At 35.9% G+C, this 16,150-nt stretch overlaps 1 protein-coding gene across 12 annotated transcripts in view; it reads right to left on the bottom strand.

Annotated features, from left to right (window-relative positions):
* LOC105477435 (gamma-aminobutyric acid type A receptor subunit rho3) overlaps window positions 1–16,150 on the bottom strand; it is a 104,351-nt gene that overhangs the window by 54,875 nt on the left and 33,326 nt on the right. For 11 of the 12 annotated variants that reach the window (XR_011620404.1, XR_011620405.1, XM_071092542.1 and 8 more), the window contains one exon: window positions 1,076–1,532. Coding sequence is in view for 10 of the 12 variants with exons in the window: in XM_071092542.1 (XP_070948643.1) it covers window positions 1,076–1,200 (125 nt within the window). In the remaining 2 variants the exon portion in view is untranslated. The remainder of the gene's footprint in view (window positions 1–1,075; window positions 1,533–16,150) is intronic. The other variant, XM_071092535.1, reaches the window with a different exon arrangement.

The following is a 16,150-nucleotide window of genomic DNA, read 5'->3' as shown; positions in this document are numbered from 1 at the left end:
GTATCATCTCAGGTCTGGGTCTGGGAGCAGAAGCATGGAAGGAAAGTGTGAGAGGTAGTCCCTGATTTTTAATTGCAGAGCAGGAATCAGTAATCAAGCAACACACCTCTTTTGGTTTTGGTCATTAAACCTGAGACTTCAGAAGATATTTATTAAAATTTTATGTTCTCTTTCCTGATCTTACAGTGAGTGCATAATACATATTCAGGATGTGAGGACAATCTAACTTAAACATCTGTCACCCCATTGGCTGCCAGGATTGACCAGATGATACTCTTATCTTCATTCCGCAATTTCTCCTGTTGGGTCTTTTTGGAAATACGGTGCTTGGTGAAAAGGGAAGACTTTCTCAAAGACGTTATTTGATTATTAAAGGTATATGGGTAGTAGGGGGACAAATCATTGCAGTATGCCTGGGGCTGAAGGGATTCCTGGCATTTTTAGTACTAAAACCTATAAAGCCCTAGGCAAGTTGGTGTACAAACAGGTCACTCTCACAGATAGCTATCTCCCTTACTAGCACATCCAAACACGCTCCTGATTATTGATGGGAAGATAATAGTGATCGTGTGTTGATATTCAGGATTTGTCAAACGTATGAAAATTATTGTTGAAAGATAAATGGCTTTAATGCCTTTTGATACTATTTCATCAATCCATGAAACTATATACCCTACAAATACTTGACATTAAATGAAGTTGGTGCTTAGACTAATTTCTACTCAAAATACATTTGAGGAAACATTAAACAAGTATTTAATGTATCAGTAATAAATGTATTACTAATTGAGGAAATACATTCCCTGAAAGAGGATCCTTATATGAACCCTTTAACCGTTTTCTCCGTAAATAAGCATAAATAAATTTACAAATGTCAGCAAATTCCAAGATCTTGCTCTTTCAGATGTCAAACAGAGGTGACTGATGATGATGCATGAATGCTATCTCCAGAGACAGACATGGTTACAAAGATGTGCTACCATTCAAGATATGTTTCTAGGTTTCCTGTCGGTCTGAGGCAACTGGTGAGAGAAACTGGGCAGTAACTCCATGGACTGCACTATGAGCATCTTACCAGATTTGTTTCATTGAAGAGGAGCACCGCTGGTGTGTCATCCTGATGTGAGAAGCAGCACAAACATTTGGTATCAATGTGATCCAGATGTAGGTGAAGGAGACCAACTGGAAAGCCAGGATCATCTCTTCCAAAAAAAGACAAAAAGGATGCAGGTGGATATAGCCAATACTGTGATCACGATTTCTTCTTCATGTGTCTTAAAAAAAATAAACAGCACGCCAGGGAAAATGTATTAGGGGGCGAAAAAAGACATTGTCTTCAATGCTGTACTTTGTTTCAGTAGATTAAATTGATTCACATCACTTACAGGCAGATATCTATCTGAATCTTCAGCAATATGAGGAAAACAAAGGAGATTTTAAAAATTTTCAGTTTACATCCTTTGGTCCCCTGTTCCAGGGAAGGTTTTTAGTGTGATGCTCAATCCATACTCAATAAACCCTCAGCTGCAGTCCTAGGCAAACAAAGAAGTGAGGTTAAGCATTAATCCTCTTACTCCAATGCAATATCATTTAAATATACTTAGTGACTCAGCAAAATAATATGCTTATTGAGAAAAAAAAGATGATTAATTTAATCTTAATTACACATTTGAAAACCTTTTCCATTATCCTATGGTTCCTTTTAATCCAGAAAGGAATCTTTTCCTCACCAAATGCATACAGACTGCCTCAGCACAAACACAAAATATAATTATCTTTTTAAAGATAAATAATCGTATTTTAAGATGATGGTTTATTCATTGATAACAAAAGTGGTTTAAGTTAAGGTTTATTTAATAGCAAGCAACCCAGTTAATAAAAATGAACTTAATCCTGGTCAGTGTGCAAAGCACACACTGTCACCGTTAAATTACAGCCACATACTCTCCTAAAGGTGCTTTGCATACTTAGAGAAAATATTTAGGAAAATATTTCTACTTCACATATGCGAAGTACCAATGAATGGTCATGTCGTTGAAATTAATCTTCTTCAACTGGAATACCACAAGGTGAGCAACGCAGCAACAGCTGCCCTTTTTACTAGGACTTAGAAAGCCATTTTCTTACCAGAAATATAGTGTTGTGAGAGAAATTATTAAATTTCCGCAAATCGATCTGTGTCCTTGATACTTTGTATTCTGTGTAACTGCTTAATCATATTTATTTCTTTTGGTTTGGGTTATGTCTTCTTTTAGTCCATGCATTAAAACCTTCTCCTATATTTCTTGAGCATATCTTTCCTCTTTAAAATATATTTTTAATATAAAATATTACAAATATACAGAATGATGTAATAAATCCTTGCTTCTCTTCTTAGGCTGGATTTAGTGTTTATAATTATATGCAATTATACTATTACTGTATATGTATGTATCTATAAATAATGTATAAATTTTTGCATGTTTTAAAACTTTATGTAAATGGTGTCATATTCTACTTTTACTACTAAAAGCTACTTTTTCTTTCAACATTATGCTTAGGGATTTATTATGTTGATAAATGTGCCTCTAGTCAATTCATTTTAACTGCTATATGGTATTTCAGTATGGATACATAACATTGCATTTATTCGTATTTTTGTTGATGGGCATTGTTTCTTATGTTTCTATTACAAACAATCCTGCAATAAATTTCTATAAATATTTTCTTGTACACACGTGTAAGTGTTTCTTTAGGTAAATACCTAGAAGTAAAATGGCTAAGCTGAATAATTTTCACACCTTCAAATTTACTGGGCACAATCATATTGCTCATCAACGTGCTTGTAGCAATTTACTTCTCCACTAGCAGTGAATGAGAGATCTTATTTCTTAAAATATTTTTTAACATTGGTATTATCAGACTTTTAAATGTTGCCTAATTCAATGGGTATTGTAATTTTAATTTCTGTAATGTTTAGAAACGTTGAAGCATTTTCTTTGGTATTTTTGAGCCAGTAAGCCTTCTTTGAAGAGCCAATGGAAGAAATGTAAGAAAAGTTGCTCATCTTAAACTTTTGCTTTTGTCACTTTGCTTGTTGGAAGACTGCACTGTGGTCAAAGTTTGTTTGAGTATGTTCCACCTCAGTGCTCTTATGAGATCCAGGGCACCAACCTCTTAGTCCTAGCACTCTCTATTACCTGGTCCCCTCTTCACTTAGTAAAAGCAATATCTACGCTAACATTTCCCAAAGTACTTGGCTACACTGAAGATGTTTTTTGAGAAACTGTTCTGTACTAAATGAGTTTGGGAAACATTATACATTTTATTACTCTGTTAGGGGTCACGCTCTTACCCCAGGGCCTTTGGACTGGTTGTCACCCTTGCCTGACATATTGTTCATCTGGATATCTATATGGCTAACTCCTTTAACAAATGCAAATGTCTGAGAAAATATCATCTATTGAGTGAAGTATACCCTGACCACTCTTTTTTAAAAATGCCATATTCTTTATTTCCTCCTACAACCTGCATTAGCAATCTGCCTTTCATCCTGTTTAGCATGTCTTATATAATTTATGTTTTGTTTATTGTTCATAATCTGTCTAATCCTGCTAGAATGTAAGCTCTGCAAGGAAGTGATCTTTGTTTTGTTCCGTGAGGCCTCCCAAACACTTATAACTATCTTTGAAGTATAGCTGGTATTAGTAAATATTTCTTAAATAATGAATGACTATTAACACAATCAAGGCTTCAGTTGAAAAAAAAAAAAGGCCTGTTTAGTTCTGCTGAACTCTGTGTCTCTCAAACTTATTTGATCTCAGATCCCATTTTAAAACCAAACCAAACCAAACCAAACCACGACACTTACATTCTTCCAAAATAGTACTCCTCCATGACAGCCAGTTTGGGAGATTCTCATTTACAGGTAAATCAGTGCTTTGCACATTCTCCTTACCAAAACTCTGTGTCCTATCATCTTGAGACAACCTTTGATGACTGCTAAACTTTTACGTTCACAATGAAATATTGGTAGCTGATAAAGAATAAGCAAGATTTAAGAGGAGACTTCATGAAGGGGTCTTTGATCTGAAGGAATGAAGCCCTAGAGTAGAAGTTATTCTCTTTACAGGACTCATTGGAGCTCTTTGGGGCATGTATTTTCCGGAAATATCTGTCAGATCATATACGTCCTCACTGTCACTTAAATTACGTTAGGATGCCCTAGTGTCTCCTTCTGCACTGCAGGGATGAATCATGATGAGAATCTGTCTGACCTCTTTATTGAATAATCTTTGCTAGACTATCTATATCACTATAAACATTAAGGAAGAAATAAAAAGTTTGTTTTTGATGATGAATTTCAAGTGGGAAATGGTCTGCATAAAAATAAAAATAAGGCAATAGCTTAGACTAGAGAGAGTTGGCTTATAGAAAGTCCAAGGGTTTTAGTTCAATTACAAGAAGGCATCTGTCTCTGTTGATGCTGAGTTAGCTCCTTAACCTTATTCCTTTAGAGCTTTTCTTTGCAAGCTCAGTAAGCTTCTTAAGGAAAAAAAAAAAAAAAAAAAAAAAAAAGCAGAAAAGCACATCTGTCAAAACTAGAGAGTGGTAAGTAACTGCCAGGAAACAAAATGAATCACAGGGTCACTGGAGAATTTCGTAACAGTTTAAGCTCTCCCTTGCATAAATTGCCTCCTGTTCACTCTTCATCCACTCTGATGATGTCAGTCGGCCAGTTTTTATTTGTTTGGCAGGGACATAAAGAGAGAATTTGGAAATGATGGCTGTGTCGCCAATCTTGGGATATGTAGCAATTGTTTTGCCTACAAAGAGAAAACAAAAGAAAAGCTAAAGTCTTATTTAGACTGGATCTGACAACAGCAACAAATTCCAGGCTTCCAGAAATTTCCCAATGTGTCGGCAGGATGTTATCTAGGCAAAATATCTTGAGTTGCAAATTGTAGAGTCATAGAATCTTGATAGGGAAAGACTTTTGGAAATCATTTAGACTACACTTAATGCCTCTCCTGCTCTCTTTTATGCTGAGGAAGCTAGGACTAGAGAGGTTAAGTGATCACAATTTAGTTTTCTTATTTATAGTCATGTGCTGCGTAACGACGTTTTGGTGAGTGATGGACCACATATATGACTGTGGTTATCCAATAAGTTAAGGTTAATTTACTATTGAAGAAAGAAAAATATTTCGTATAAATTTAGTGTAGCCTAACTGTACATTTGAGAGTAGTGTAAACTCATGCCCTGGGCTTTCACATTCACTCACCCAGAACAACTTTCAGTCCTGTGAACTCCTTTCGTGGTAAGTGACTGATACAGTTAATATTTTATGCTGCATTTTAGCTGAACCTTTTCTATTTTGTCTATGTTTACATATTTTTAGATACACAAGTATGTACCATTGTATTACAATTGCCTACAGTATTTGGTATAATAACGTGCTGTACAGGTTTATAGCCACACTCTATAGCATAGGTGTGCAGTAGGCTAGACCATAGAGGTTTGTGTAAGTATACTCTACAGTTGTTTGCACAATGAGGAAATCACCTAACAACGCATTTCTCTGAGTTTGTCCCCGTCATCAAATTGCGCATAACTGTGTTTTGCTTTGATGCATTGGAAATATAACTGGCCATGCCTAGAGCAGCCAGTAGGGGGCATTTGCTATCCTTTCAAAAAACCTTGCTCTCGCTCAGAAATCCTGTTTTCTCTCCGATTTCCAGAATTACCAGACAACCAGTAGATCATCGTTTCTCCATACCCAGTAGACCATCGTTCGCCCCACGACCCTTGTTTCATTCTCTTATCACATCCTTCCTGGCATCCAAAATCAGCTGATAGGAGTGAGGACACTGAAGAATCTCCTCTGTTTTACAGGCCAGCGGATGACACTAAAGCAAACCTGTCTACATCATCGTGTAATAGCGCAAAATCACCACTAGATGGAAGCATAGGATACAAATTCTCATCCAAATTACAGTATTGTCTCGAATTTGCCTCCTTATGGCAGGAAAACCTTGTGTGGTACTGATAAATGCAAATTATTCAGCATTTGTAGTGAATAATTTTCACTTACCAATATTGGCAGAATGAACTGAAAAGATTAATGATATAATATCAAATGATTCAGAAAAAACAACCACACACCCCATTATTGAGGAAAATGCAACTATTTACCTTGAATAATTGACTAATGAGGTTTATTGGTTTCTCCGATTGAACACAAATTTATTTTTAAGATTTCACTTTTTACCTACACCTAAGAACAGCATTTTGTTTGTGGGAACGCTAAGGGACAGAGGTGAACATTGTAGAACAATAAGCTTTCTATTAGAATGAAGTACCTGTTATGAGTAAAGTTTCTAAAGGACACTGAATAAAGCACTAGGGTACGTGGCTCTGGGACTGGATGTGGTATTTACTGTATGATTTTTAAAAAGCTTCTTAAACTTCCTGGACTTCCATTTCCTCTTCTGTATTCATTAAGCACATGTACGTAGGTGACTTTTGAGATCCCCGAGGAAGCAATAAAACACAGTGGTTAAGAAGAGACAACAGTGATCATCTTTATTGGGATATTTGGTGTCAGATTTTGTGGGTACAAACATCTACTTTTCCATTTACTAGTTGTCTGAACTTTGAAAATGACCTAAGATTTTTTTGTTGAGTCAGTTACTTTATATATAGTTAAGAGGAATAATGCTAGGACTGATCTTTTAAGATTAAAGTCGGAATTTATGAGACTGTATTTTTAGCACAAGGTTTGGTACATTGAAAATACCATAACTGACAAAATGAATATCAGTTATCATCTCATTCATCTCTATTAATGTAGTATGATCTTCCAATGTTATGAGTTTCATTAAGATTACCAATAAGGTCCCTGTTTTCCAGGATTGAAATTTTGAATCATCTTTAATTGCTCCCTTTCAAAATCTTTTCTTTGTTTTTTGCTTCACAACTTCTTTTGCATTTTCCTGCCCTTTGTATTTCCATTGCCACTAGACCTCTTAGTCTCTAATATTAATATATCTCCCTGGGCTCCAGTGCTGCCACTGCTATGCATGCACCTAATTTCTGGGCCCTGGTACCATTGAGAAATATGCCCATCCCCTGGATGCCCAGTCTCAGATGAGACTCCATCTGTGGGAGAAATGGAGAGCAGAAGGGCCCAAGCAACTATCGCTTCTGCCATGGAAACCCACAAATTTTGCCATCAAGTGCCCCCATAGTATTTGCTGACACTGACCTCAGCTGATGCAGCTGCCAGAAGTCCACACCAATGCACCTTCTTAGAGTAGAAGCTGCTGCACCCCATCTGACCAGCATCCTTGTGCCCACCTGTGGTGAATATCTCTCCCAGCTGAGGCCTATCTGTAAGGTCTGGAAGAGGTATCTCCTCCTTCAAATACACAGACATCAAAGCAAGACTACAAAGGACTGGAAAAATCAAGAAAACATGATACCACTAAAGGAACGCAAAAACATCTACTAATGAATCCCTAAGAAATGAAGATCTACAAACTTCCTGACAAGGAATTAAAAATAATTGTTTTAAAGAAGCTCAGTAAGCTACAAAATAACAAATTGGTAGCTCATGAAATCAGGAAAATAATATATTAAAAAATGAGAAGTTGAACAAAGAGATGAAAATCTTCAAAAAGAACCAAAGAGCAGTTCTGGAGCTAAAGAATACAGTGAGTGGAATGAAAAATGCAAAAGAGAGTTTCAACAACAGAGAGTTAAGCAGAAGAATCTGCAAATTCAAAGAGAGATCATTTAAAATTATCCAGTCAAAGAAGAAAAGAGAAAAACAATGAAAAAAGGTGAAGAAAGCCTATGGGATTTATGGAATACCATCCAGTAAACCAATAAATGCATTATGGAATTTTAAGGAAAACAGAGAGAAAAAGGGAGCAGAAATCTAATTTAAAAAATAATGACTAAAACCTTCCTAATTTAGGCAAGATTTGGAAATTGTGAATCCAAATTCAAGAATTCCAAATGTTTCCAAGTAGGTTCAACTTAAAAGAAAACATTGTGAGATACACTGTAATAAAATTGTCAAAAGTTAAGGACAAAGAGGCTTTTAAGGGAAGTAACTCATCCTATGTAAAGAAAACCCTGTGATATCACTAGTGGATTTCTCAGCAGAAACCTTGCAGGCCTGGAGAGAGTGAAATGACATATTCATGGTACTGAAAGAAAAAAAAACATACTGGCAACCAGAAATACCATTCCCAGAAAAATTATTCTGTAAAAATGAAGGAGAGATAAAATCTTTCCTTGAGAAAAAAGTGAGAGAATGTATCACCATTACACCTGCCATATAAGAAATACTAACGGGCATTCTTAATTAAAATGAAAACACATACATACAACCAGTGAAGACTAAATCTGAAAATTATAAAGCACTGATGAAGGAAATTAAAGAAGACACAGAAAAATGAAAAGACATCCTATGACCTTGGATGGGAAGAATTTATATTGTTAAAATGTCCATATTTTCCAAAGGATGCTACAGATTCAATGCAATCCCTAACGAAATCTCAGTGGCATTCTTTACAGAAATAGAAAAACATTTTAAAATTCATATGAATCTACCAAAGGCCCCAAAGCTATCCTGAGCAAGAACAAAGCTGGAGGCATCATACTTTCTGATTTCAAAATATGCTACAAAGTTGTAAGACAGTATATTACTGACATAAAACAGACATATACACCAACGGAACAGAACAGAGAGCCAGAAACAGATCCACACATATATGATTAACTGATCTTCCACAGGGTGACACAAACACATAATGGGGAATGAACGGTCTGTTCAATGAGTAGTGTTGGAAAAACTGGATATCCACACACAGAAGAATGAAATTAGACCCTTATCACACATCATACACAAAATAAACTCAAAATGGATTTCATATTTAAACATAAGACCCCAAACCATAAAGCTCTTAGAAGAAAATGTAGGGGAAAATCTTGACATTGGTCTTGGCACATATTTTTGTATATGACCCCAAAGGCAAAGGCAACAAAAGCAAAAATGGGCAAGTGGCATTGCATCAAACTGAAAACCTCTGTACAGTTAAGAAAGCAATCAACAGAGGAAAAAGGCAACCTACTGAATGGGAGGAAATATTTTCAAACCATATATATGACAAGGTTGGAGGTTAATGTCCAAAATATGTAGGGAACTCACACAACTCAGTAACAACAGAACAAATAAGCCAGTCAACAGTCGATTATCCTCAATCAAATTGGGAATTCCCCTGCCAACCCAAATAACTCAATTTAAAAAATGGGCCAAGGATTTGAATAGATATTTCTCAAAAGAAGCCAAACAAATAGCCAACAGGTATATAAAACAATGCTCAACATCATAATCAGGAAAACGCAAATTAAACCTGAAATGCGATATTACCTCATACCTGTTAGAATAGCCACCCGGTGGCCATTGTGTCATCTGGGTGGTAGTTTCTCTCTTCATTCAGTTCTGAAGGTTTAACATCCAATCCATGCACACACAGATTGGGGGTGATCCAGGAGTTCATAAACAACTTAATGGAGTTGCTTTCCCAGTCTCTTCTCTCTCTAAGATCGCCCTCTAATTTCCCAGTTTTCTGGACTCCTCTTTTCTTTCCTGTGACAAGAAAACTGGGACTTTTATTACTCGATGTGCATCTTTATTTGGGGCCAAGTGGCTCAAGGTAACAGGTGTTATCATCTTTTATGGCAGAAAAATAACACTTCTTTAGTATTGTCTAAAGTTAAACTTTGTGCAGTGATATACTAAGGGCTGGATTGTGGAATTGATCTCTCTTATATGGTGGCAATAAGGAGGATTCATTATTCATGGGAAATTTAAAAAGAATAATAAAATTGATCAAAAGTAGTACTGATTTTTATTATCATCAATTTCCAGCAATTTAAAAAGTCAGTAATAAAATATCCTTCCCCAGAAAAGTATTTTGTTAGTTTAAGTGTCAAAACCTTGCTACACTTCCTATTGAGTATTGCTCATATGTATTGTGTTTTAATTTTGAATGTTTTATTGCATAAACATAGTAAACATTACATTCTATTTAGAAGTTTATTCAGAGAACTCCCAGCTTTTGCATTTGCTCTAGTCCCATGGGAATTCAGCTATATGAACTCCTTTGAAGAGTAAATCCATAACAGTTTGGAATTATTTTGGTTGCATTTTTCTGTCTCCAATACCATTGGTATTACATATTCCTACATTTTAGGTGTTTGAATAAAAATAATGATAGCACATTGATGATAGAGGTAAATAGAATTCAAGTTACTTTGATTTTGTCATTGTATAACCAGAAATGTTATTTGCATTTAAAATTTACAACTGCAAACTAGAATGAAAATTGCAAGGTGTAATGTTTTTGTTTGGAAGTGTATATTTTAATTCTTCAATCAACTGTAAGTGAAACTATTGATGAACCTAGTTATGGCATCTATTGCATATGAATATATAAAGAAGATACATTTTCGGTAAATCATTGACAAATTTGTAAAAGTGAGACATGAAAACAGAAATTAATATTAATCATCACTGTGACAAATCAAAACGTAAATGTATTTGTTTTCTGTAAAAAATACATAATTAAAGGAATTAATATGTTGCTTTTTCATTATACTGCAATTTAAAAATTTACTAGCACAATATGAAGTCCAATAAATGAAAAATTTCATTGTTTGCATTCTTTTCCTGATCATTATTTTATTTTGTGATTATTACTGAGGATATTTTTGTGATATAGAGGAGATGTTAAGAAATCACCAACTGTATCTGTCAAAGAAGCTAGTTACGCTACTGACTCTGTTTACCCCATGAAACAGTAATTACTCTCTCTTAGGTAAAAAACTCAGGGAAATGAGGGCATATGTCCACTGAAAGACAAATTCATACTTGTGTTATTCAAAAGAACCAAATACTGGAAACAACCCAAATGCCTATCCTCAGGAGGATGGATAAACTGTGGTGTTTTCACAAAATGGACTACTGCCTGATAGTAAATCCATTAAACTGACGGTACCCAATGCCATGGATAAATCTCAAAAACATTGTGGAGTCTAATAAGCCAGCCACAAACACCTACTGTAACGTTCCATTTACAAAAACAGGCAACACTGCTATGACAACAAAATCTACATTTACAAATGATTTTCTATAAAATAGCTTGATTTCCTCTCGGTCGACCTTATCCTCTTATGAATATATTCAGTTCATAGCATTGTTTTCTTCTAGATATAGCTAAAAATAAAAAAAAAACAAATCAAAGAATGAATCTGGTTTCCATTGGCCTCTGAGTAGATGAATGGCTACATGATTCCTCTTATAGAGCAGCCTGATCCACCCATATGCCCCGTAAGATATATTCCTTAAAATATTCTTATGACCATCCCATATACGTTTTGCTCTCTTAATCCATCCATTCTTCTGTCCTTGATAGTTTGCATTTACATAAACTTCCACCTTCCTCCTCTGCTGCTTCTTCTATTCTCTTCCTTCCCTCCTTCCTCCTTAATTTCTCAAATATTAATCATTTGTATTTCAGGACTTTTTGACCATTCAGATGGGCATTGCTCTATTCTTGTATTATTCAAGTTTTTGTTTGTTTGTTTGTTTTGTTTTGTTTTGTTTTGTTTTTTTGGTCCTCACATTCATATTTATCTTCTTCAGGGCATTCCAGAAAGGCATACTATACTTTTCACAACTCTAAAATTATCTGAAAAATATTATTTTTTCAGACTCTTCTGATGCCTAGGACTTCACGTCCTCTCTGTCCTCTAGAGACTTCAAATTAAGACTGATTAAAACCTGAAATGAAGATTGACTTTTATTTATTCAGGACATGAATAATCATTTTTCCTGGTAATTTATGTATTTTATTTTTTCTGATTACTAAGAATTATATATTTGCCTAGCTTATTAGTGAATCCAATAAAAAGGCCTAAAATAATTTAGTTGACCTGATAAAATGATGGCTTCCTTTCCTTTCCTTCTCCTTTCCTCCCGTATATTGAGTAAAATGTTTCATTGAAAAGAACAACTTGATACATTGTTCCAGCTATGTCTTACTATCTAGCAAGATACATCCACATTTAGAGCTTAAAAGACAAATTACTCGGGAGGCTGAGGCAGGAGAATGGCGTAAACCCGGGGGGCGGAGCTTGCAGTGAGCTGAGATCCGGCCACTGCACTCCAGCCCGGGCGACAGAGCCAGACTCCGTCTCAAAAAAAAAAAAAAAAAAAAAAAGACAAATTACTTTTGTATCTCATATTTTTCTGGGTTGACATAGCTGTGTAGCATGCTGTTGAAGTCAGGCTTTTCCTGGAGTTACAGTCATCTTAGGGGGCTCCTGCGGTGGAGGTCAAGATGACTCACTCATATGGCTGGCAGTTCAAGGTAGCTATTATCTAGTAGCTCAACTTGGGCTTGGACTAGAGTGCCTGTATGTTACCTCTTCACTTATCCTGAGTTTCTCAAAGTATGCAAGTTTGATTCTAAGTGTTAGCATCAAGAGACTCAAGCAGAAGTTTAAGACCTCAATGTGGAAATCCCACCAAATAACTTTTGCTGCATTCCACTGGTAAAGCAAGTCATTAAGCTCAGACTAAATTTAAGGGGAAAGGATTTAAACTTCCCCTTTTAATGGGGGAGTGAGAAGGCCACGTTGCTGAGAGGCATGTAAGATAGAACATATTGTTGCAGTCATATCTGGAAAATAAAATCTCTCATGCCTACTATTTTTAAAAATGAAGACCTAGTGAGTTGCTTTATGACGATTAAACAGGGCTATGACTTTTCCTAGTAATTACCAGTGATAGTGAGTTGAATAGGTGTGAAACCACACAGCCTAGGACAGGGCCTGGCATATGGTAGGTGCTTAAATAAATACATGCTTGATAAAGGAAACATATAGTCTTAGTTGTTTTAAATGCATTGATGTAAGGTTTATGCATATCATAACCTTAGAGTGGGTAAAGAATTTATTTATTTACCAGACACTTAAACATATGTCAGGCATTTGTGAAGAGTTACCCTGTGCACTGAGTACCAGTTCGTCAGTCTGGTGAGATAGAACACTCAATGTACTATAAATTCCATGCTGCTAATTTATTACTTGCAGATAGTTATTAAGGAGCCACAGAAGGGGCCACTGGCTCAGATTCATGATGAGCCAGCCTCCCAAGGCTCAGGAAAACTTCCCAGGCTGGGTGGAGTATTGGCTGTGCATGCCCTACTTGCACCACAGCTGAGAGACCCCAGAAAGAAGCCTGCCCTGGTTTTATATCCTGGGAGATTATATGAATTGCTGGGACAAAGCCTTGAAGGGTGTCCTGTTTCTAGGAGTGACTGGAACAGAACCCAGGTTGCTCCAGCAGGTTCCTCCTTATTTCAGGATGAGGCATCCCCAGTACTTCTACAGTTGTTTGTGAGACCTACAGCAAGGAAAGGGAGAGAACTAGGTTGCTTCAAAGCCATCTGGAGAACTATCTGGCAATATTTGTATTACGTTAAAATATTATCTCACTTAATCTAACATAATCCAGGTGGAGTGGGTACTAATCTTTAGATTTTGAATTATGCTTTCTTCTTAGTAAGAAAGGCTCACTCATATTTAAATATTACTTCAAGGTTTTTAAATGGTGTTCATCTGAATGATTTTATCCTTTCAACAGCTTTGGGAAGATGGAAGGGAGGCAATGTTACTCTCCTTTACAAGGGAGGCAGCCTAGAGAAGTAGAAAAATACAAGATTTCAAATCCAAAGACTTGTTGTTTTTCGTAAGTCTCAACTTAAGCTAAAAGAGACCACAATAGACTCCAGTAAAACGCTAGTGCTAAAAGACAAAAAAAAAGTGTGTTTGATTCTAATTAACTGGGGACTGCTTTAATTTCTTCTGTGCAAAATGGGGATAATAATATGCATTCATCTGCATGTTGAGCTAATCAAGTGATTCAATATATGTGAAAGTATTAATTCATTACAGAATGTACTTTCAAATCACTGTATAAATATAAATTTTTATGTTTATGAGCAAGTTAAGATCTGAGTTTCCCAAAGTTACATAACCAACAAATGTTCAAGCCGATGGGAGAATCACTGTCATAAACTGCATTGTCACATTTAGCCAATGTGACCACTTTAGAATTACTTTCATTATATTAAGGTAATGTGAGATATGTCGGGAGCTCCAATACTACTAAGAAACTAAGACATTTTACATGCATAAATGTTGTTGAAAATTAAATGTAAAAATGCAATAAATTATAATCGTTTTTAATAAAGAAATATATATATATTTTAAAAATAGCCTCAGGAGATGTAGAAAACATTTATCTATAAAATTCTTCTATAGGAGAAAGGCTTCAAAAAGTAGCATTGCCTAAAATCAATGTTTTTATGGTAAGGAATAATTTGACCATTAAGGATAAAAAAGTAAATTTCTTACAAAGTGTGAGAAACAGGAATCATAAATCAGATAGAATTGGAAGCAATTTGCAACTGAATTGCTTCATCTCCTTCAAAGAAGGCTCCAGACCACAGTCTACTATATAAGACACATGTAGAAATATTCGTTGGCTGAAGGACTAAGCTATTCCAAATAATCTTTCCTTAATACCATGTTAACAATTTGACTACACATAAGAAGGAAGTTGAGCTTTGGGGGACTTGGAGAAGCAGCTGTGAACTTATGGCAAGGTCAAGGAAGTCTAAACAATATTTAGATATTTACTTTAAATTTCTATTTCTTCTTTTTATGATCAATTTTAAAACATTTTGCCATATTTTTTCTCTTTTTGTTGTTGTGTTAAGGCATGCCAGCTAGAAAATGTAAAACACATTATAGAATTTTAAAGTTACAATTGAAAATCTGCAATGCCGAGCGGTCATGGTGGCTCACGCCTGTAATCCCAGCACTTTGGGAGGCTGAGGCGGGTGGATCACGAGGTCAGGAGATCGAGACCATCCTGGCTAACACAGTGAAACCTCGTCTCTACTAAAAAACAAAACAAAACAAAACAAAAAATTAGCCAGGTGTGGTGGTGGTAGGCGCCTGTAGTCCCAGCTACTCGGGAGGCTGAGGCAGGAGAATGGCGTGAACCCGGGAGGCGGAGCTTGCAGTGAGCCGAGATCGTGCCACTGCACTCCAGCCTGGGCGACAGAGCGAGACTCCGTCTCAAAAAAAAAAAAAGAAAAAAGAAAAAAGAAAAAAATCTGCAATGCCATAATTGATTCTGGCAAGGATCATCAAATGATGCTAAAAATCTTAGCTAAAAAATCGATGGGTCAAATGGTATTTCTGGTTCTAGATCCTTGAGGAATCGCCACACTGTCTTCCACAATGGTTGAACTAGTTTACACCCCCACGTATACCTATGTAATAAACCTGCGCGTTCTGCACATGTATCCCAGAACTTAGAGTGAAATAAAAATTAAAAAAAGAGAAGGTTCTTGAGCTTTGCATTAAAGATGTCTAGTTGAACACATATTTTGTCTGTTCTCTCAAGATAACAACAGAAAAGTGTAAACCTACAATGACAAAGAGACTAGGAGGAGAGAGGAGTGTGAGAGGGAGGAAAGAGAAAGAGAAAAAAATGATGAGGACCTGGATATTCTCAAAATGCCGGAGTACAATGTAATTAACTAATTGCTATATGTAAGAGACAAACCATAATGTTACAGTAGGAAGATCTGGCTGTTACTGCACTAACCCAGGGATGGGGTTGAGCCTCACTGCTAGTGCGACAGACAGACATTATGTGCTTCCTGATGCAATGCACTGTGAAGGAATGCCATCTTGTACGTAGTATATTGTTAAAAAAATGTTTAATCAAGCATCTGGATATAATTTTCACTGGGAAAGGAAAAATACAGGGATTAGGAAAACAAGTTAAAGAATACATATTAATCCAGAATGGGAAACATTTCACCAGACAACTTTACAATTGGCCCAGTCTCTCCAAAATGTCATTTTCATTAAAAATAGAAAAAGGAAAGGAAGAGGAAAGAAATGAGACTGTTCTGGGTCAAAAGAGTCTTGAAAGAGACAACAAATGCCATGTGATTCTGTAAAAGATAAGAAACAAATGGAGAAATTTGAATACATACTAGTTATAAGCTAG

This window comes from Macaca nemestrina, chromosome 2 (genome assembly GCF_043159975.1).
Source record: "Macaca nemestrina isolate mMacNem1 chromosome 2, mMacNem.hap1, whole genome shotgun sequence".
In the NCBI taxonomy this organism is placed as follows: Eukaryota; Metazoa; Chordata; class Mammalia; order Primates; family Cercopithecidae; genus Macaca; species Macaca nemestrina.
The sequence above is the reverse complement of the archived record's forward strand: the minus strand, read 5'-3'. Positions and strand labels throughout refer to the sequence as shown.